Raw genomic sequence first — 23,686 nt, 5'->3', positions numbered from 1 at the left:
TGGGGAACGAAAAGAAAACTTTAAAAAATAATAACATTTTAATTGTTTAAAATAATAATAATTGCTAAAATATGAAATATTTTTTATTTTAATTAGTTTAAATTATTAAATATTTTAATTTTTAAAGCACTTTTAAGAGTATATTTTAAAAGTTTCTCTAAAGTCACTAACTTAGAACATAGTAAAATAATTAAGACAATAATGATAGTTCGAAAATATGATTATTCTAAAATATTATTCAAATATAAATTCCAAAAACTTAAAACATCATATTGGATATAATAATATAATAACTTGAAAATGTAGAATGACAGTTTCATGTATAATGCTTCAAACGTAATCACTAATTTCGAAGTGAAATTTTTCTAGCTCTAGCTGCTTCAAATTTATAGATTAGTTCATCAAAATTTATACTCTGGGCAACCTGCTGCTCCACACTGAGCAAAGCTAAGGCAGACAATCTTTCCTGTGCCATGGATAATTTCAGGTAGGACAAGATAAGTTTTAGTTTACTGAAAGATCTTTCATAGCCGGCGATGGAGGTTCCAATAGTCAGTAAAATCTGAAGATGAACTCTCAGATTGGGAAATATATCTTCTCCATACTGTACAATAAAGCGAAGCAGGTCCTCTGGCATCGAAAGCTTAACATCAGCTCTTGTCTTGAGTAGCATTCGGCAGTCCATTATTTCAGTATACATCTCCAAGCCATCTAAGTTTGTATCGTAAATGTTTTCCATCGAAATGCAGCACTGTTTCAAGCTACTTTCGTTGCCTGTAGCCATTAGTCCGTTTATATCTAAAAGAAAGCCAAAATTAGAGTCTACTTTCTTTAAGCTGATGAATCTGTCTGCCATTTCTATGTGTATTTTGTCCAGCATACTTTTCATCAAACGTGGCATTTCATTTTCTGCTGTGAGTCCTACATCTTCTGCAATTTCTCCAGGCATTTTCTTCTTCTTTCTCTGTCGTCTTTCAGCTTGGACGTCACAAGCATTACACAGTTCCTTGGCATCTCCAAGAGATTTCATGCATATCTCATCTGTTTTGTAGAAGATAATCCTGTAAAGCCTGAATATATAGAGCAGCATTGTGGAAATTCATAATGGGGTCTTGAAGCCTTTTCTGAACCCTGTCAATCTTGGCAAGTAAAAGTTAAGATCCGATGCAACAATTGAATTGCATCACTTCTTGTATCTGCATTTTCATCATGATCCTCTGCAATATTTTTAAATAACTCTACTAAGGTTTCAAGTTGATCATGTACCAGTTTAACAGCTTCTACTCTGGCACTCCAACGAGTTTCTGACTTCGACTTCAACGATACACCTAGAGCAGTTTTCAGTCTTTTCCATCGGAGAGTTGATCTTGAAAAATAAACATAGATAGCTTGCATGGTACTAAAAAAGTCAAAGAAGCTACCTTATGATTAGCAGCATGAACCCCAACCAAATTAAGTGTATGATTATCACAGTTAACAAATATAGCTTTTGGGTTAAGTGCTGTGAGTCTTTTTTGCATTCCTGGTTTGTAGCCGGACATTACAGGACATAACACTGTGATCGACAGTCTTTGAAAGCTAATTTGCCTTTTTCTAGTTGTTGTAATATTATACCTGCTACACTTGCTGCATCTTTTTTATGAGTTTGAATGAATCCTAGGAAACACTCTTTTATAACGACAGTTTTCTCCTCAAAGTCAATATCTGCATATCTAATAAAACTGGATTTTAGGAAAGACTTTATCTGCAAACCGAATAAATGTTAAGCTATCAAACGCGATTTTGCGTTTTTTTACGTTCTCCAGACGGTATAGTGATTAAGAGAGCAGACCGAAGGGCCCAGGTTCGAATATCGGAGAAGGCATTGGTGTATATGTCCGTTCCTTCATAGGAGGTAATGCCGGCCATCTATCAGGTAATACCCTGAAGGATTTATAATTTTTCACTCAGCAATTTTCATTTAAACGATTTATAAGAATTTATTAATTTGAATGTACAATTTAAGTGTTTTATTTATATTATTTAAAAACGTACATTTTGTCTTGATAAATAGTTTTTAATATGTGGATATATAGCGGCAAACATTAAACGACCTATTAAATTGTACACATTCTTTGCTATAGTTTATTTAAACTTATTTCCTCGAATTATTCTAACTTAATTAACCAATTAATTTTAACATAATTAACCTCAATCAAGTTGAAAATGATATCGAAAATTTCAAGTTTTGAAATAAAATATTTTTTTAATTTTTATCGTAAAGCCAAACTTAACAAATATAAAACTTTATCAAATACGAGTATAGAAATTGCAATAAAAGTTTGATTTCGATACTCGGCGAAAATTATTTTTTATTTCATTTTATTTATTTAATACTTTTTTTGACAACAGGTGAATATTTTCTTCATTTAAAACACAACTATAATTAGAAAATATACGAAAAGACTAACAATTGAGAAAATAAAGCCTGGGTAAAGGGGTGAGTGCACAATGTATGGCGTACAGACGTCACGGAAAAAAAAAAAAAAAATCCCTTTTGAGTATATTTTAAATCCATTTTACAATCCGTTTTGGAAAAAAATAATTCTTTATTTTGTCCATACGTACAGATGTCATACAAAAAAATTGTCCGAATTGATTCGCGAAAGGTCAAAATGAATATTTGTATTGAAATACGATACCTGAAATTCTTCGTGATTACAATATATCCTTTTTTTTTTCGTTCAAAGAAGTAAAAATGTTTGCCTTTTATTGTTTTTATTAAACATGAAAAAAATTCAAAAATAATATAGTTTTTATTAACTTACTTTTAAATCACTGAAATTATAATTTAAGTTAAAATTATTTCTAAACTTTTATTTTAATTCTGAGTTTACTAATTTATGAATTAGAATTTTGCGATAGATTCTATAATACTTTAAATATGCTCAATTACAAACTCTTTCTTAAGTGAAAAGTCAAATTACATTAATTCTTCTAAGTGAAATTCTTCACTCTTATGCTGTATTAAAAATTCTAAGAAATGTGAGAACCACTGAGTTAGTGATGTGGGAAAAAGAATAAAGCCCCCTTTCTACTTCTTTAACAGTGAAGAATTCCTGTATATGGGAACAATGAAAATGTTTCAGCATATAGATAAGTATAAGATATCATCCCTCTACAGCTCTATAAAATCAGTAAAGTTCAGGCATTATTAGCAAATCTTAATTCAATCAATCATTTGTGATCAGCTACTCTTCGAAGAAAAATTTTTACATAAGAATTAAAATAACTATCCTCTCATTAATACCATACATTAAAGGAATAATTTTGTTAAGATAATGATTTTGTCTAACTGCACAACAAGGAATCAATAACTCTCTGTGTAATAGCATCACTGAATAGCATATTTAATAAAATTGAGATTATTGCAAAGGAAAAAAAAAGTTTCAAGTACCATTCTTAATCAGATAATTAATAATTGAACAAATTACCATTAATAGAAATTTTCAGCTTAGGTAAATACATTTAAATACACAACTGTAATGAATTTTTAATAAAATTTAAAAATAAAAAACATAAAAAGCTTTCTCATTATAAATTATATAATACCCATAACTTTCAAAAAAGGGGGAATTGCTTACCTATTCCAAAACAGAAGTGCACTGAGTAGAATTCACTTAGAAAATGTAGAATTTCTTAGAGGACACTCATAAAAGGTGGTTTTTTTTTTTTTTTTTTTTTCCTATTTACTTTTATTCAGGACGTCCCAAATTAAATTTTTATAGTAACTCATTACAAATTAAAACATTATTTTTGTAACACACAGCTAAATTTTTCTGAAAACTTTCAAAGTATCTTTCGAAGATGTTAGATCCTTAATGTTCACTTTCTCATTCTCGGGTCAAGTTGGCTACACCCCTCCTGCTCCCTTTATCCCTACGTCTGATTGCGCCTCCTATGGTCATTCTCGCAATTGCGTTCCTTCTATTCGTTCACACGCCTTTGTTCTTAAATAGAAAAAGAGTTTCTTGCTACATTTAAATGTTTACTTTCTATGAAAAAAGAAAAGAAGCTTTATAACTGGGGAAAAATGTTAATAATAAATACGTCTAGAATCGAAAAATGAATAACTTTCATATTAAAATTTTAGAACTTAAATCTAAATTATTATATCATGAATCCAGGAAAAAAAAAAGAAAATATTCGCATTCCCGTCCGAGGACATCAGTGATACCCTTTAATATTAATATTGCACTTTTTTATTTTTCATTATGATTAAAAGTATAACGCATTTGTTTTTGATAAATGTATTAGAATTATAGTGTAGAAGAAAGGTTTTCGGCGGGGTTGACTTCCTGGTTATCGAGAAAATTTTAAAGGAGGTAAATAATGATCAAGGAATACAATGAGAGTCGATAGCCGAATTTGCATGGGCAGTTAATCGGCACAATAAAGATCTCATTAATTATGAAACTTTATTTGATAAAAGTGATATTTAATTAGCTATTCATATAATGCTATATCACAGGAATACAAAACTTATTCAAAATACATGCGTATAAGTTGAATTTTGGAGTATAATTATAATAACTTTAAGTCTTGGAATAAAAGTCATTCGAAAGAAGTATCACAAAATAAAAGCTTTTATCTAGCCCAGCACAATTGATTTTCCCTTCTTCTTATCTAATTGAAGAAAGCTTTAGTCAACTTATTACGGGAAACAAGGAATAATACGGCATAAGCAATTTTATGCTACATATTTAAAAATGTGCATCAATATATGAAGCGCAGTGATTAAAATCGAACTTTTAGGAAATTAAATTCTGTAATTTTTTTCCTGAAAACTTTTTATATTTGTAAACTTAATAATTATACAAAATATAATAAAACATAAATCTAAATTTTTGTTTATGTTCTTAGTTCTAAATATTATCTTTAAGTCACATATATGCAATTATTATTATTATTATGTTGTAGACTGTATATTATAAAGAAAAATGTAAGTTGGTAGATGAAGAAACCTTTAACAGGGATCGATCTAAGAACAGATTTGGGAATGCCTGGTGTAGAACATCGATTTTTGCAAAATCAAGCCCATACCAAAAATTTACGAGGGGAAGTTATTATTCTCTCCTGCATTTACGAGAGAAATTCTTATTTTCTGCATAAACTTTATGTCGCTATAATTAGCATTTTATATATGCTTGCTATTATTGAACTGAGTATGGCAAAGCAAGTAGAGGTTATCCATCTATGGAAGGGATGACTTTATGGAAGACTTTCTAAGGGAAACTGGCTTGTATTTAAATTTCATATAAGGGAAAATTATAAAAATGCAGTCAGCCCGTTCGCTGAGATTATAAACAATATCGAATTAGCACCGTTGACCAGACTTATACATTCTACCCACTAATGAACTATATAAACCACCTGCATATTTAACACCTGCTCCCTTAAATAATTTTAAACAGAGGATTTAAATTACTAGATGACTAATAGCGTAAAATTCATTGTACTTAACGCAGCGAAGTTGGCTTTCCCTCTATATTATAAAAATTAATAATAATAAAATAAAATAAATTAATATTTTTGATACGTTTAACTGAGCTTCTTCCCCTCTCTTGTGCAATATTTGTGTAATTAATAAATGTAAAATTAAATACCCTAACTTACTTTTTTTTTTTCTTTTTTGGAATACTTAATTCTCTTAATCATTGTGATTTTAAATATTTGGTTCAAAATGAAAGGGCTTTTGCTATTTTAGTGTCTCCACTTTCAAAGAATCGCGACGCTAAACTTGATTGCTACAAGGAAAATGGAACCGAATACGGAGGGTTATTCAAAGCTGTAAAAGGACAAAAGCTTTACAACTTAAAAGTATCACATAACCTTCGAAGTATTTTCTCGCCGTTTACTTAGGGATGAATGGGAAAGGGACTTGTGAGGAAGGATGACTTTCATTGACCTTACTTTTAAATCGAAAACCTAGCTTTTCTATTCAATCTTTGCTAATCATACGACAAAAAATGTAGGAAAAAGATATCCTTATTATAATGGGGCGATAGACTCTATGCGAATTTTTTTAATTTATTTTTATTGCATTTAAAAATAAAAATAATTTATTTTAAAATTTCATAACATCCATTTGGCGCCCCCTAAATGCTGCGCCTGGGGACAGATGTCCCCCCTTGCCCCCCCTAGCTACGCCACTGGTAACTGATCATGATGTGGAATAAGCATTAACATAATAAATGACAGAAATCAAATTTTTTTTCACAGCTTTTACTTTTTAGCAAGCTTATATGTGCTAGTTCTCTGTGCATTCAATCCATTATAAATCCGTATGCATGCAACAGTATTTACTGTCTGTTTTAAAGCAAACATAACTGATGATCAAATGATATACAAATGGTAACTGATGATGTGGAATAAATGAAATATCAATGTATTAACATAATAAATGACAGAAATCAATTTTTTTTCACAGTTTTTACCTTTTAGCAAGCTTATATGTACTAATCATATGCTCTTTCAATGTTGAAAAAGAATTACTCTTTTGATGAACAGGTACTTTGCAAGCACTTGATTTTGCAATCAGTGCTTTAGCTGAGGAAGTTCTTGATAATACTGAAATTGAAATGAGGATTTCATATTATTTACATAAATTAGTAAAGATTAACACAATTTTAAGAAGCATTAAAACATTGCCATTCTTTTATAGCAAACCACTGACCAAATAGCTGAGCCAATGTTGCATGAAAATACAGTAGATTAAAGGTGCAATGACAGTTATTGACTTAAGCAATGCTGAATTATTGGTGGATCATTCTAGACTTTCGCAAAGCTAGATTATTGGATTAATACTATATAATGCTACAAAATTATTACTATAATTATTATTAATTTTTTTGGTACTGAATGTATAGAGGAATGAAAAATATTACACACAGTAAGTCTCAAAACATGTTTAATGGATCAAACATATTAATAAATAAATTTATGCATAATTTAATAGTATTTAACCAGTTTTTGATTTGAAATCATTATTGTTGCCAATGCAAAAAGTCTTTTAAAAAAAAAGCTGTTCACTTACTTTATAGATACTGCTCCTTTAATTAAATACATAAATAAGTAAACAATAATTATAAAATTACAAAAATTCCACACAATATGAATTCTTATTATTTCTCCAATAATTTTTCCTAGTTAATTTTTCCTTCAATAATGTTCTTTCCTATAAATTCTCAGCCTGATACCAAGTGACCTTAGTTGAAGTTTCTTCTTTATCAACACTCTTTGTTTCTTTTGCTAATAGTGAATTCAACACAATTTGAATTATGATCATCAACACTTAACTCTTCTTAATTGCTTCATCTTTAATATTTTCAATTCATTCAACAATTTCATTTTTTAAAGAACTATTAATGGACAATTTGAAAGGTAATATTCAAACATTTTCAATAACTCGGAATGTTTGTTCACTGGATAATCAACACTTTTATCTTCTCTAAAAAGAATTATGCTTCAAGGCATCTGAGTATTAGTTTTATCAAGCTTTTTGTAATGTATTGTTTAAGTGTTCCCATGAAATGCAGCCACGAAAACTGTATTTTTTAAAATTAATATTACAATCTGAATTTAAGGAAATTTGCACAAATACATTCTTATCTTTAGTTTTAAAATTTTCAGTACATAATTGGGATCAAGGTTACTAACTTTGGTGGAAGATACAAAACAGTAATATTCCCCCATAAGAATTCAAAGATCATCAGATATGCTCTATGAATGGTCAAAATCTTAAGATTTGCTGAGAAGGCTACACTTTCCAAATTATTTTAACTACTAGTATAATGTGGTTAACAATACTGATGATTTTTTAAAGTTGCATGTTTCCATTTCACTCCTTATAAACAATTTTATGAAAATTTAAAAATATTTAAAGTAACTAAAGATAAATAAAGCATCCTGTACAAATTAATTAACACCATTGTTAATGGATAGGATTACTGACAAAAGGAGTGCCAAATGATCAGACTTCTACAGTATATGGAAATATCCAGAGCTGACTCTAATGAGAAATGCACTTTGAGAGACTTAACATGAATTTTGTGTGTGTGTTTATATACACAATAAAAAGAAAAAAAAAAAAAAAAGATGCACCGAGAAGACATAAAGCAAATTGGTATTTTCTGGATCTAGAACCATACTACAGATTTCGCCGTCCGTTAATTGATTGATGATTGGGGCATTGTCGTCACAATGAAAAACTTCTGTTATATCATCTTCATTTATTACCGCTTCTCCACATTTCTTTACAGAATCCAATAACTGGAAAATTTCACCTTTAGTTTGTGACCCTAGCTTATACCATCCATTATACATTAAACGTGCATGCATAAAGCATAAAAAAAAAAGTTTGTGGCTTTGAGGCCCGGATTACAGATCATTCTGGTTAATGGACATCCGGATTATGGACGTTGTACAGTATATAAATAAATGGGAGAAAACTGAAAAGCTCACATGAATAAAATCTACTGTCTCACTGAAAATCATAGCATCATTGTTAATACAGTACAAAGTTTGTAATCCAGACTCGTCAGGACTTCGGGAATTCTGGATTAGGGATTTTTCCGGATTATAGATCATCAATTTAAATCTGGTAAGATGACATGCAGAAATTATACAATTAAAAATATGAAACCATAATTTATGAAATAAAAAGCAATTATGATCTAAAGGTTATCAAAATTTACAAAAAAAAAAAAAAAAGCTTAATATTTATTTGTTTAATTTATTAAACATTTCTTTCAATGTTAGTTGTTTAAGTAAAAATGAAACCGTAATTTATGAAATAAAGAGCAGATATGATCTAAAGGTATCAAAACAAAATTTAAAAAAAAAAAAAAAAAAAAAAAAAAAGCTTAATATTTATTTGTTAACTTTAGTAAACATTTCTTTCAATGTAAGTTGTTTAAGTTGCTTCATTTTTTGTGCTAATACTTTCTCTCTAATTCTATAAACAGACATAATCTTTTTTTTGTTCACGTCCTGCAATTGCTGTGTCCAGAATACCGACTAACTTGTCAACCGAAATTTTTTTCATTTTCAATAACTTCTCTGTCACTTTCTTCACTATCAGAAGCAGTATTTTCTGGATCTAGAACCATACTACAGATTTCGCCGTCCGTTAATTGATTGATGATTGGGGCATTGTCGTCACAATGAAAAATTTCTGTTATATCATCTTCATTTATTACCACTTCTCCACATTTCTTTACAGAATCCAATAACTGGAAAATTTCACCTTTAGTTTGTGACCCTAGCTTATACCATCCATTATACATTAAACGTGCATGCATAAAGCATAAAAAAAAAAGTTTGTGGCTTTGAGGCCCGGATTACAGATCATTCTGGATAATGGACGTCCGGATTATGGACTTTGTACTGTATATAAATAAATGGGAGAAAACTGAAAAGCTCACATGAATAAAATCTACTGTCTCACTGAAAATCATAGCATCATTGTTAATACAGTACAAAGTTTGTAATCTGGACTCGTCAGGACTTCGGCAATTCTGGATTAGGGATTTTTCCGGATTATAGATAATCAATTTAAATCTGGTAAGATGGCATGCAGAAATTATACAATTAAAAATATGAAACCATAATTTATGAAATAAAAAGCAATTATGATCTAAAGATTATCAAAATTTACAAAAAAAAAGCTTAATATTTATTTGTTTAATTTATTAAACATTTCTTTCAATGTAAGTTGTTTAAGTTGCTTCATTTTTTGTGCTAATACTTTCTCTTTAATTCTATAAACAGACATAATTTCTTGTTCAGTTACAAAGTTAAACTGTTCAAGTCCTGTAATTGCTGTGTCGAGAATACTGACTAACTTGCCAATCAAAATTTTTTCATTTCCAATAACCTCCCTGTCACTTTCTTCATTATTGGAAGTGTGGCATGGGTATTGGAAGCGCGCATTAAACTTGCATGCATAAACACATTACGCTCATGCGTAAAGCATACAAAAGTTTGTGGCTTTGAGGTCCGGATTATAGATCATTTCGGATGATGGATGTCTGAATTACGGACTTTGTACTGTACTCTTTGAAGCAATCAATTTTTTGCTGTTATAAATAAATAAAAAAATAAGAACGAAAGATTCTTTTTAATGCAATAAGAAGAAAATGCTCAACATTTATTTAGCATACACATAATGATCTTATCAAATAATATAAATATGTTACATTAGAGCTTAATAAAACTGATTTTATTCTGATTAAACAAAAATACTTATAATTTAGACATAACAAAAAGGCAAATCACATAAATATTCAAGAAAATTATCCATTATTGCTGATCACTTCATTCAATAACACAACTTATATATACAATTATTTCCATTCAAATTACATATACTTACTATTTACAGAGGGACACTCAAGAAGGTCAGTTACAAAATATTTAATTCCTGGTAACGCAGGCTCAATGTGCTCTTTGAAGTATTCCATAGCCATAGTAGATAAGTCAAAAAGCTCATCAGTTATGTTATATACTTCATTTAAGTTGGAAGTATTTCTTATAAACTTTAATATTCTATAGACTTCATCAATAATCTGAAATTAAGAAAATAAGGCATCATTTTTTATAACTTTAAGAATCACCTAAAAATATTACTTAACATATAATTGGAAGAGGAATATGACAATGTAAATTTTAAAACTAGGAAAAAGCAACAAGTTTGGTGTAGATTTCAAATAAAACTCTACAGACTTCAAGGACAATTAGATTCAGATCTCTCTTCTTCAAAAGCAATATATATATACACGTGTGTGTGCTAAGAAAGGAAAGTTTAATTAAATTGACTGTATAGTTAAGTTTATGAGTATTATTAATGTGTACCTCTGCTGCATTAAGCATGTTTTAATGAATTTACATAAATGATAAAGAGGATGTTTACACATTTTTTTGAACAATTTCAGGGCTGTTTAGTTACATTTAAAATGCAAAGATAATTTTTGATCTCGATAGTCTTTTTTTCTGAACTGCATCATGATTTCCATGGTAGAAGAGCTTTTCATAAAATTTCCAGGGTGTTAAGATTTCAATTTTCTTCCACTACTTTTCAGTGTCTATGAATCATGATGGGCTTGTGCTTAGAAAGAGCTCTTTCAAGAGATCCCAGACACAGTAGTCCATGGATGAAATGTCAAGGAATTTTGCAAGAATATATTAGAAAGGTATACAATGTCTCACAAAAATAATCGGCCACTATAATTAAAAAAAAAAAAAAAAAAAAAAAAAAAAAATTAAGTAATAGGAGAAAAGCTTTGAAATAAAATAATAAAGAATATTTTCCCTTTGAATACATATTTTCTTTCTCTTTATACTAAATAAATTAAGAAAAATAGCAAATTTTAAAAATAATATTTTAGGCTGAAATGGAAATAAAAGATATTACAAAATTAATCGGCATCTTCATAATTTCTAATTAAAATCATCTGCAGGAAATTAAAAATTAAATTTTATGGAATTAGTTTGGATAAAGAGGCTAAGCAAAAATCTAAAAATAGTTTGCTTTTATAATTCGAATTTTCTTTTTAGAAAATATTCATTATTTTAATGTTTTCTTGCAATGGCTCGGTCACAAAAGGAAACATCATTAGAAACCCACAGATTAGTTATTGATTTGCATCAGAAGAAAGGGAAACCTATTAGAAAAATTACCGATTTCCTTAATTTAAGTAATTCTACAGTTTTTGATACTATTAAGCTTTATACGAAACAGAACTGTATTCAAAACAAAAGAGGACATGGAAAACCATCTAAGTTATCTGATGGAATGAAACACTTTATTCTCAGGAATATTAAAAAGAATCCAAGACTGAGTGCTCCTAAACTTATTGCAGAACTTCGTGAATTATATAGGATATGTGTAAATCCAGAAACTGTAAAAATGCAATCTGCAGGATACCATGGGTGAGCAGCAAGAAAATTTTATGTCAGTAAGGAAAAAAAAAAAAAACAAACTTTTTGCCAAATTGATGAAAGAGAAGACACCCGACTACTGGAATAAAATGCTGTTTGCTGATGAAAGCAAATTCACCTCAGATGAACAAGTACTGGTGTAGAGAAAACCCACAGAAGAATTTCGGGAGCAAAACTTAGTACCAAGTGTTAAACACGGCAGAGGAGGAGTTATGGTATGGGGATGTATGGCATATTTCCGTTGTAGGTAATATAGAGTTTATAGATAGTATTATGGATCAGTATAAGTAGCTTGACATCTTGAAGTGAAATTTGACATCGTCAGCACAAAAAACTTAATATACGGAATAGTTTTAAATTCTACCAGGACAATGATCCACAGCATACTGCGCACAAGGTTTAAGACAGGCTGTTATATAAGTAACCAGAAGTAATTACGGCACCACTCCAATTGCCAGATCTTAATTCTATTGAACATACTTGGCAGGAGCTAGAATCGAAAATAGAGCATATCTTTGTGGCAGCAATCGAAAGCAGTGATTGAAGAGAAGTGGCATAAATTAAGTCCAAAAATAACAAAACAACTTGTGGAGTCAATGCCCAAAAGATTAAATGAAGTGATGAAATGTAAAGGTAATTGCACAAGATAATAAGAAGCAAAAACAATATAAGATTTTATCATTTTTGGCTGTTACTAAAAGCATCCAATTATTTTTGTGAGAATACTTTTCCTCATTAAGCAAACAATATTGAGTTTTTACTTTAATTTTCATCTTTCTGAAAATATATTTACTATGAAAAAAATGTTGAATTTATATATAATAAAAAAAAAAAGCCTTTTTTTGTTTTAATTTTTATTTTCTTTAAAGAATACAAAAATTCAAAATGTTTGATCATTTTTGTAAGACACTATACAGGCAATACCTGTATCAGTCTTCATTTTTTCATGAATTTTACTTTTCGAACATGTACTTTGTACGTACATGTACGTACAACATGTACTTTTTGAAGTTAAGTCTTCATGACATTTCACTCTTTAAAAGTCAATGATATAAAGAAATGGAATTTCTTCTATAAATATCGGTTGTAAAACTTTCTTTGATAGTACTTTGAGTTGATTTTAACTTTTATTTTTACTTCCCATTACAAGAGAATCCTGCGACAATCATAAACTCCTAACTAAAACTTTCTTTGTATTGACAGAACAAGGTTTGTATATTGTTTTCCTTCATTTTTTATAATAAATAGACCTTTTTTTTTGTTGGAGTTATTTACATAAATATTTCTCTTCAAAAAGCACAAAAACATATCCTTCATTCCACAGCTTGCTTACAAGCGACATTTTAAAAGAAGAATAAAGTTAAAAAAAGCAGACAATACCTCTCTTTTTTTAAAAATGGGCTGTTGCCAGAAATTTTAATTCCCACGCATTTGATTTTTTTTTCAAATTCTTTATTGAAATCATTCTAAAAATGTGTAAACACCCTCTATATACCTCAGTAGAGCAACTACAACAAGGAATTTGGTGCTGAGAAAAAAGAAAGAAATGAAAGGATGAGAGTTGGTGCTTTGCTGCTGAATAACACATATAACATTCATAAGCTAGTGAAAATATTAGATTTGATGGAGATTTGTTGAAAAGTCTATGGAAATTGTAAGAATTAAATAACATTGTTGTGTGAGTACAGGTTCGTAACAGATTCAATGCATAAAGGTCTGATAATAGGTTAATAAAATTTATTTTATCAAAAGAAACACATCAGAGTTCTGGAACTTTCCACAAAAATAGTCATACTACTCTTCACAGTATCATACAGTACAATCAGTAGTTACACACTTCAAACTACTATGAGCGTGTACTACTATGAACACAATGCAATGCAAAGTGCAGTTAAAGAGAAAGATACACAGAGATATCTCAGTACTCTGAACTCACACTGAGCTAACAACAACAACAAATGAGAACATATGCTCTCTCCGGCCTTATTTAGTTTTCACCCGGCCGTCAATATATTTCTGGTACTTTCCACTTCTCAAAATTACTGGAAGGTAATATGAGGTCAAATTATGGTTACAGCTAATACAGTGTTCAATCATAATATCTATTACGGTGATACTGCTACCGAGAAAAAATGTTGCCAAGTTTGGCGACTTAAACGATTTCTCGTCAAATTTGGAGACAAAAATTAGTCACCCAAACTGTTGCCACTTGGCGATATATCTCCAGATTACCGAGATACTTTTTTCACTCAATGTTAAATGGACTTGCCCCTGTATTCTTACTTTTGTGGCATAGCTTGTCTCTTTAAATTTTTTCCGCATTACATTACAGAGAAAAATACAACAATTTCACGTACAATTGCACTTAAATAATCTATATACAGGGTTCATAGCCACATTTTAGTTAAAAAAATAAGCACTTATAAGCACTTTTCAAGCACATTTTAAGAAAAAAAATAAGCACCTGTCTAATTACATTATACAAAACTGTATAACTTCAAAAATTATGCTCGTAATTTAAAATATGAGAAATGCAGTATTTATTAAGAGAGAATAAGCATGGAACCTCAACCATAGAAAATAATTACTTTTTTTTAAAATTTTAAATAACAGTTCAATTTACAGAACTAGTTTACAATGAGAGAAAAAAAAACTATGCACAACTAAACTATATTACAAGATTAATTGATGAAATTTCAGTTCAAAATAGAGGAAATAAATAATAATAAGGCATATTTATTCTATTCGCTTGGAACTTAATAATAAATGCAATTTATTTTTCCACTCATATTGATATTTAAATAATTTAAATCTAAATTCTGAACATTTTCTAAATTTTCATCGTACATCAGTTTTCCCTTAACAGATATTGCAAGCAAAGTAATTTAAGTAAAAAAGAAACACATTTCTGAAATCAGAAGACAGAAATTTGCTTCATGCAGTCATCCTTTAACAGTAAAAGCTTAACCACCCGCATACTTGAAAATTGGCGAATATTCGGACAGTCGAGCGCAACTTCAAAAAGAGGAGCGGAGGGGGGGGGGATAGACTGTAGCCGTTCTTTAGATTTTTCCGCTAAAATGCTTTTGACATTTCGATATGTGCATCATATAAAACAAACCAACGGAACAGAAAAATATTCTGCTTAGCAAAAACTCTTTTATGTGTTCATCAACAAATCTCGGACCGAACATCAAAATTAATTATCTCTGCGAAATATCGGAAACGTTATTGCGCAATACGTGCACCGTAATTCTTCCCTACATGATATTACGTAATCGGATTCAACAGCTGCCTATATTGGGAGAATAAAGAACTAAATAAAGGAAAAGAAAGAGACTTTGGGTGTTTTTCATTCTAATTTTCAACAGACTGCGATAAATTTCCGGAATAGAATCATTCTTCGCTTGGGTTGGTAGACTGCAGAACTTTTAGTCCTATTCAATCCAGATTGGAAAGTGACAAAAAAAAAAAAAAAAATCCGTTGCTTGTTTTACAACGAACTGTAACAGTTTCAACATTCGAGATTTTGCGGAGAAAAGGCAGAACCTCCCAACGTTCTTACTGTATAACGTATTGGCCAAAAAAATGAAATTATTTTGACTATTCGATTACTTTCCCTTTATTTATGCCATTCCGAATATTATTAATTAAAAAGGTAATCTGTGTTAAAACACAACCATTTTTGGAAGTTTACTATACTTTAGCAGTTACTGCAACTATGTTATTATAAACATTCATACATATGCTCATAATATAAGCATAAAGATCATAATAAACACGAATATGAACTGACCAAGCGGAACGAGAATGCAAATCATTAAGATCTTAATAGAAATTCAAACGTGTATAGTATGTGGGTGGGAGGAAAAGAATGCCAAATGTATCGGAATTTTCTACTGCTTTCGCAATTCTTTGACCAACAGAATGACAGGCACCAGCCTGTACCAAAGAACAATACATATTCTTTGCCTGTACTCTCCACGCACACCAGAGGTTATGTTAATGCAGAGAAAGTGGGAAAAGCTATTTCCGGGAGTATGATTCACCATCTGACATTCCATAGTAGGAAGAAAAGTTGTTTATTTAGTTTCGGCTTTGGTACGGGGAATAATTGCGCGTTCATTTAAAAAAAAAAGCACTAAAAGCAAAAAATAAGCACAAAAAAAAGGGGGGGGGGCTTTAAAGAAAAAGTAAGCACCTATAAGGGGTTTATATTTTATTTTTAAATATAAGGACTTATAAGCACTTACAAGGACCGCTACGAACCCTGTATATATGTACAAATTTGCAACAATATGCAGTTAAGGAAATACTTTTCATTTCATCTACATTAGTTAATAATTTTTTCTAAGACTACTTCTTTCTAAGATACTAAAATGCTGTACATGGAAAGGTTACACTCAAAAGACAGCAAATAATACAATTCTAAGGAAGAAAATATTTTAATTGATATCTAATTAATTAAGAGATTGCATATTCTGTATAGCTTTTCACAGAGAAAAAAAAAAATTTTGCAAACCATTTGTTTTTTTAAATTCACAAACAGTGAAAAATTTGGCTTGGCAATTAAAACAGTACTTTAGAGAAATGTTATTATAATAACTAGCATATAATTCATATTTAATATGCATTAAATTTCTTGGAATCGCAAAACACCCATTTTAACTAGGAATAATCTAATGTGAAATTACACCATAAATAACGTTTTAAGAGAACAGAGTACAAACGCTTTATTCTTCCATTCTTTATTTTCACTTTATCCAACATTAATGCATGAATAGCAGCACAGCTAAAATCAACAAAATTACAACACCTTTTCCCTTCCACCTCTAAAATTTTATTAAAAACTAGACTTTCTAGAGAAACAGGAAATAGAAATATACAATAAATGGCACACAAAATGAGAAGAAATCTTTAACTAACAAAACAGCACATTTTTTGTTTTGCTAAATGCAGATATATATAAATGAAAGGCATTTTTTTAAAATTAAAATTTAAAAAAAAAAAATTAACTTGTAATGCAATTTTGCAATTTTTTGCCCAAATAAAAACAATGGACCTTGAAATAAACTTGATTTAAACAATGGACCTTGAAATTCAGCTATATAACTTAAAATCATTAATTCTGATAGCCAGATTCTACTGGTACAAATCTTCTCCACCTGCTTTGCAATAATGATACTAGTAATATATTTTCATTTCATATTCAACATAGTAAACAAAAGCTCCTGGTTCTCTTCTTAACCATTTAATACATGAGATAAGCTGATAAAGTTTTAAAAAATGGAAAAGGGAGCAACAGCCTAAGAAGTTATTACACTTGGCTACAGTCCCTGCTAGATGGGACTTTTCTGAAAAACAAGTATCTGGTAGCACTGATTTAAATGAGAGGTTTCCTAGAAAAAAAAGAGCCTCACCTGAAGCAAAGTCCCACCTAGCTACAGAAACGATGTTGTGGCTATGGGGGATTTTTTCGAACCTCGCTGAAAATGTCTCGGCTGGACCTCTACCGGGTAGAGACAACCAATCAGACAAAAGTTCTGCTACTGAAGCATTACTTGATCCCAATCTGTACGATAATCGTTTTAGTGTTTGGCATTAGAGTCTTTCTAGTAAGTCAAAATGGTAACCTAGCTACGTGGGTTTTCTGGAATTGTGCGGGTTCTGAGAATTGTCCCTTTCGACGTCAATTCCTGCATAGCCAAAACATAATGTGATTGAGGTTTTAGAAATTAATCAGCAGTGTCTTCTGCATGTGTGTTTTTCTAATCAAATAATCTAATTTGCAAGTTTTGGTGTTAGGATTACATTTGCAACTGCCTTAGCTACACTTATTGAAAACTACTGTAATACACTTATGGAAAAATTAAAGTAACAACAATAAAAAAACCATGTAACTTGAATAATTTTGCAGCTAAGGACATGACACTTGCACAAGACCTTCTTTTATCATGCTTGAATTATTAACAAAATGAAAAACTGCCTACTTCTAATAAAATAAATTTAAATAAGACTTCTTGACATGTGATATGTAGTGGGATGTGTATTAGATTACCCAGGAATTCTTGCAATGCCAAAATGCATTCATGTTGATCATCGCCTTGAAACTCATGGACATTGAGGTGGCAGAAGTTGTAAATGTTAGGTCTTACTGTATCCCACTTATGTTCTGTTGAATTTAAATACGGAGAACATGAGGGCTACTCGAACTGCTGGATTTCTTCAACTTCCAGATAACTGATCATTACTACACTGTGATGGGAATGTGCATTATAATTTATAAGAAAGAAGTCATTACAGACTGCATCATTAATCAACTTGATATAAAGATCGAGACCTCATCTCGGAATACATCAGAATTCATAGCTGCACTGGTGAAATTGTGTCGGTCAGGGCAGCCATTCAGATGATGCCACACTGACCATGATTGCAACACATTTGTAGCATTGCCTTTCATGGATGATTTCACATACATTGTACATGTTTTACTCCCTCTAGATTATAACTTGTCAGGAATCACTCTCTGAACAAAAATAAGACTCACCAGTAAAGAAAATTCTGTTCAATCTGGGGTACTCCAATCATGATGATTGCTGCACTACTGCACAGGGTGTATTTCATGGCCCGATTTTTAAAGGGGTGTAGTTCGTGGATTTCTATATACACTGTCATCTTTTATGCAGCTTGCCCCTCATGGCATATCTGAATAACTGAGTTTCTCTAGCTGCAGTGAAGCCTTTTACAATTTTGGTTAGGGTCAGTTTATTTCTTTTACAAAACATTGGCAATAACAATCCAAGAGTCTTGTAGAATGTTTTTTACCTTGACCTGTTTGAGAACATTTATCATAGTCTTTACGCCGCTTCCAGATTCTTGACATACAGTACAAAGTCCGAAATCCAGACTCGTCAGGACTTAAATGATTCTGGATTTGGGATTTTCCTGGATATTATATCACCAATTTAAATCTAGCAAGATGGCATATAGAAATTATGAAATTAAAAATATGAAATCCTGATTTATGTAATAATGAAGTATTTATGATCTAAAGGGTATATAAAAAAAGCTTAATATTTATTTGTTTACCTTATTAAACATTTCTTTTAATGTAAGTTGTGCAAGTTGCTTCGTTTTTAGTGCTAATACTTTCTCTTTAATTCTGTAGACATTCTTCATAATCTCTTGATCAGTTACATTGAAGTCCTTGTAACTGCTAATTCCGACTAACTTGCCAATCAAAATTTTCTCATTTTCAGTAACTTCTCTGTCACTTTCTTCACTATAGGTAGCAGTATTTTCTCGATCTAGAACCATACTACAGATTTCTCCATTCATTAATTGATTGATGATTGAGAAGCATTGTCATCATAATGAAAACTTCTTTTATATCATCTTCATTTATTACCGCTTCTCCACATTTCTTTACAAAATACGTTAATTAGAAAATTTCACCTTTGTTTTACGATATCCGAAAACCTTTAAAATTAGTGGTTATCATCATCAAATTTAGTTGTTCTACACTATACATATTTGGCTATGCATCATGAGCTTGGTGACTAATGACAAGTTGTTCCATTAAATTTTATTTTGCGTCTATCGCGCATTGAGACAATTAAGCCTGAATGGTATCAGTGTAGTTATTTACTATATTTATGCATTTTTCTTGCACACTGAATAAATAAATTCCCACTATATACTTAGCCTTATTGAGAGGCCATATCTTACTGCCTGATGCAGTCTATGTGGGTCTTAAATCCAGCGACTCAATGCGACCATACTAGGCCTGGCACTGGTTCTGGGTATATGTGAATAACAAATCAGTTATTCTTAATTCAAATAGCCCTAAATGTAATCTTTGGGTCTATGAGTATCATCAACAAAATATATTTTTAGCATATGGAAAGAAATTTTTGGTAAATTCTTCCTCATCAACATTTTTTAGCACATTTAACTTCAATCTGTAATCATCGCGAAGCGTAATATCAACATAAAAGGTTACCACACTCCTTTATTATTCAATTACTAACATAAAAAAAAAAAAAAAAAATTGTTTAGGCATTGTTACATGAGTCATTACTCAATTTGTCATGTTTTGATAAATATGCGGTGATAAAAGGAAAGTATAATAAATAATGATTCCCTAGGTTGCAGTCAGATCAACGATGTGTCTATGTGGAATGTTTCGTTTTGAGATACACAGCGATGAAGCCAAATTACCGATTGTACAAATTTATGCTAAAAAGATTGTTTCTTAAATAACAAAGTATTTTATTTAGTGTCGAAGTGAAATTAAGAATCGGGACTCTCAAGATATTTTATTACGCACGGAGAGGGGATGGATTAAATGCGCATGCGTAAAGCCTATTAGAAAACGTTGGTGGTGGTTTTGAGGTGGTTAGATCATTCCGGATAATGGACGTCTGGATTTCAAACTTTGTACTGTAATGCTTTTGGTTAATTTTAGGCAATTACAGCCCATGCCAGTGTCAGTCTTGCTTCCATTCTCCCAGTTGGATGCTATTTTTCACAATCCATCAGTTGCTTTCCTAACAACATGTGCCAACTTCCACATGTGAAACATTTATCCAACTACTCATATAATCCTTGAAATTACAACTTGAAACAACCCCTTACATTCCTTTTTTGCACATGCTCAAAGAATAGGAATAAAAATTTCCATATTTCTGTATACCAAAGGTGTATCCCATTGGGCTATGCGATAACAATGACCTTTTAATTAAATTCACTTAACATAATTAACATAAAGCACCATTTTATAGTTGTTGCTTTCTCTCTGAGAATTTAGTTTTTCCAATGGCTACACAATATCTTAATGTACATTATAACTGAAACAGTAGTATGAGTAATGGTGCACTATAATAGCATCATAATGCAATTCATTTGCATTTTCCCTGTTTAACATTATTCTTATTAAATTCTGCCTTTTGCTTTACACAACTAAAATAAAGCGACAGAAATAGGTTGTTGATAAATTTTAACAGCCAAAAGATTTTCAGGTTAGAATAAATTTTATTTCAGCTTTTTCCCTCACATATCTTTAAGCTCGATGTTTAAAGTCATAATGATTGTCATATACCTAAATTAACCTCATTAAACTCTTAATCATTTAAAAATATTAAATATTTGCAAAAATATGAAGAAGAGAGATAATGGACTTAAAAATACTTACTAAAAGCCAAAGAAAAACAAAACTTGGACAAATTTCAATTTTAATTTACAGAATTATATAATTTGCATATTGAAATCCAGTCCCATATAGTAAAATATATGATTTTTTTATTCCAACTTCACTGTAAACATGATATTGAAGAATAATTAGTAAATTTAATGTAAACTCACTGCTATCAGAACATAACTTAACATTAATTTAAGAAATCTAGCCCACCAGTTCAAAATTTATTCAACATTCTAATGCAAAGTAGAATGAACTATTTTATTAAGAAATCAATTATACATGATAATAAAGTTTTAATGCATTCAAGTAATCATTATCAGAAATAAAATTACTTTGATAATGAACATCTTTTACATTGGAATTAAACACAAAATATGAATAAAAAATTAATAACAAATACAGTAAATTATTGGACTATTCAATAAAGTGCATAAACTATAATTACTTCTCCAGGGAAAAAACAACAATGATTTTTTTCAATATGATTGCCAAATGTCATATGCAGTAAGGACAATCTTGCATGCAATGCTTCAATGATTTCATTTTCTCTTGCCAATGGATGTTTTCGCCGAGCTGATTCTCTTCTTGGCATTTGTGCTTTTATAGTTTGAAGCCTGTGGAACATGAAAGCTCGCAAACGAAAAAATTCAGAACTTAACATCATAGAGCAAACTTTATTGAAATATTTTGAAACCTATAAAAATATAAAAGAAAAAATGCAATACATTTTTGCCACAAATGTTATTTTATTGAGAAGTATAAAAACTAGACTAAACATGCAAATGAATGTAAACCAAGAACAACATAAAAAGAAACCTTTTAAATAATAATAATAAAAGTGTCTTGATATTTATAGTTAAATTCTAGTTTAACATTGAAACAATTTAAAATGAAAAAAATCACTATGATACTTATCTATTCTAAACACTAAGCAAAGACTATTGCATTTATTTAACAATGAAAAGAGGCAATGATTCAAGATACAGCTGCATACTTTTCTCCATACATGTCTTGGTCACAATGCTTACAATAAAAAATACTATTAAAAGAGAGGAAAATATGGATTTGGAAGAATATTCTATTTTGCAAAATTTGAAATTCACACAGAGAATAATAAGACTAGATTTCTGGTATTAACAAATTTATCTTTCCTATTTTCCCAGGCTTTAAGCAAAAAATATATTAACATAAAAATTACAAAATTATAATAGTTAATGTATATTACAAGATTATATTCAAGATATATAAAAACATGTTATATTTCTGCCTAAGATTATAGATACCTTTGTCAAAGACATTTTAAGAAAAGCTGGTTTGCAATTATGACAGGCATGGAGAAACTGCAAATTCCTACATACATCCAGCTTGCTTAATTTCCAAATCAGTCCCCCCCCCCTGCAATTCTGAAGCAAGAAAACTTTTTAATATACGAGTTACAAGATTATATTAAATAATTATGACAAAGTACATGATGGCTAACTGCTTAAATATAAGAATGCCTGTGGAGGATTTTAAAAAGGAAATTGAAGGACATAAAATTACATAAGGGGGAAACTACAAATATCCTTTACAACTGACCCATCAATCACATTTGCTAATACTTTCCCAAAAATATACAACACACAAGAAGCAAAAATATTCTTTAAAACATATTGCACATATCTAAGATGAACTGCATGGAAGTTATTTCATTCTAAGGATCTAAATATTATTGCATTAAAGTTTTCCACTTGCTGGGCTGGCATCAGGAGACAGCATCAATTTTTATAGGCCTCAAATGGTTTCCCTGGAATATGCCACTTAAATTTTCTCTCTCCCTTTTCTTTAAATTTTTTGTCAGTGTTTTAGAGAGAAAAATTTTGGGAAGGTCGATCTCAAATCTCTCAGAAAATTCAGATAATAACTTCAATAAATGCCAATGATTAAACTACATAATTTTAAACATCTGAGTACTCATTTATGATCAGAAATTTTTAGACAAAAATTTTTGAACATTTGACAATGGAAATACTGCATATGTGTCTCAAAACAGAGTTGATTTTCATATGTCATGATGTATCGAACTGCACAGGTTCTAACTGCTTTTATTACCAACATGTGATAATTAATTTAGTAAAATTTCTTGCCACCATTTATTTTCAACTAGCCTACCCTAATTTATTGAATTATTATCAGATGAAGGACTTGAAAGACTCTCAATCAGTGTTCATACACATTTCTGCAATTTAAATTAGAACTTTTAAGGATTACTTAAAAAAAAAAAAAAAAAAAAAAAAAAAAAAGAGGACCTATCAGCAAAGGGAATTGAATACATTACAGTAATTATTTATACCCAAACTTCACTTTTGTAATATCATCCTTAAAATAAATTTGAAAGTAGGATACATTATTATTAAACATAAATTAATATTTAAAATAACTAGAAAATCGAAAATACCAGCTTCATAAAATTTATCATAGCATTAGCATTAAATTACAAAATTCATACTATGATTATTTATATTTTAT

At 30.1% G+C, this 23,686-nt stretch overlaps 1 protein-coding gene across 8 annotated transcripts in view; it reads right to left on the bottom strand.

Annotated features, from left to right (window-relative positions):
- LOC118201622 (uncharacterized) overlaps nt 1-23,686 on the bottom strand; it is an 85,231-nt gene that overhangs the window by 21,055 nt on the left and 40,490 nt on the right. For all 8 annotated transcript variants that reach the window (XM_085816100.1, XM_085816107.1, XM_085816103.1 and 5 more), the window contains 3 exons: nt 21,624-21,872; nt 10,415-10,607; nt 6,477-6,609 (listed from right to left, as the gene is read on the bottom strand). In XM_085816100.1, coding sequence (XP_085672226.1) covers nt 6,477-6,609; nt 10,415-10,607; nt 21,624-21,872 — 575 coding nt within the window. The remainder of the gene's footprint in view (nt 1-6,476; nt 6,610-10,414; nt 10,608-21,623; nt 21,873-23,686) is intronic.

This window comes from Stegodyphus dumicola, chromosome 4 (genome assembly GCF_044657685.1).
Source record: "Stegodyphus dumicola isolate Sdum_Otavi_A_Nest chromosome 4, ASM4465768v1".
In the NCBI taxonomy this organism is placed as follows: Eukaryota; Metazoa; Arthropoda; class Arachnida; order Araneae; family Eresidae; genus Stegodyphus; species Stegodyphus dumicola.
The sequence above is the reverse complement of the archived record's forward strand: the minus strand, read 5'-3'. Positions and strand labels throughout refer to the sequence as shown.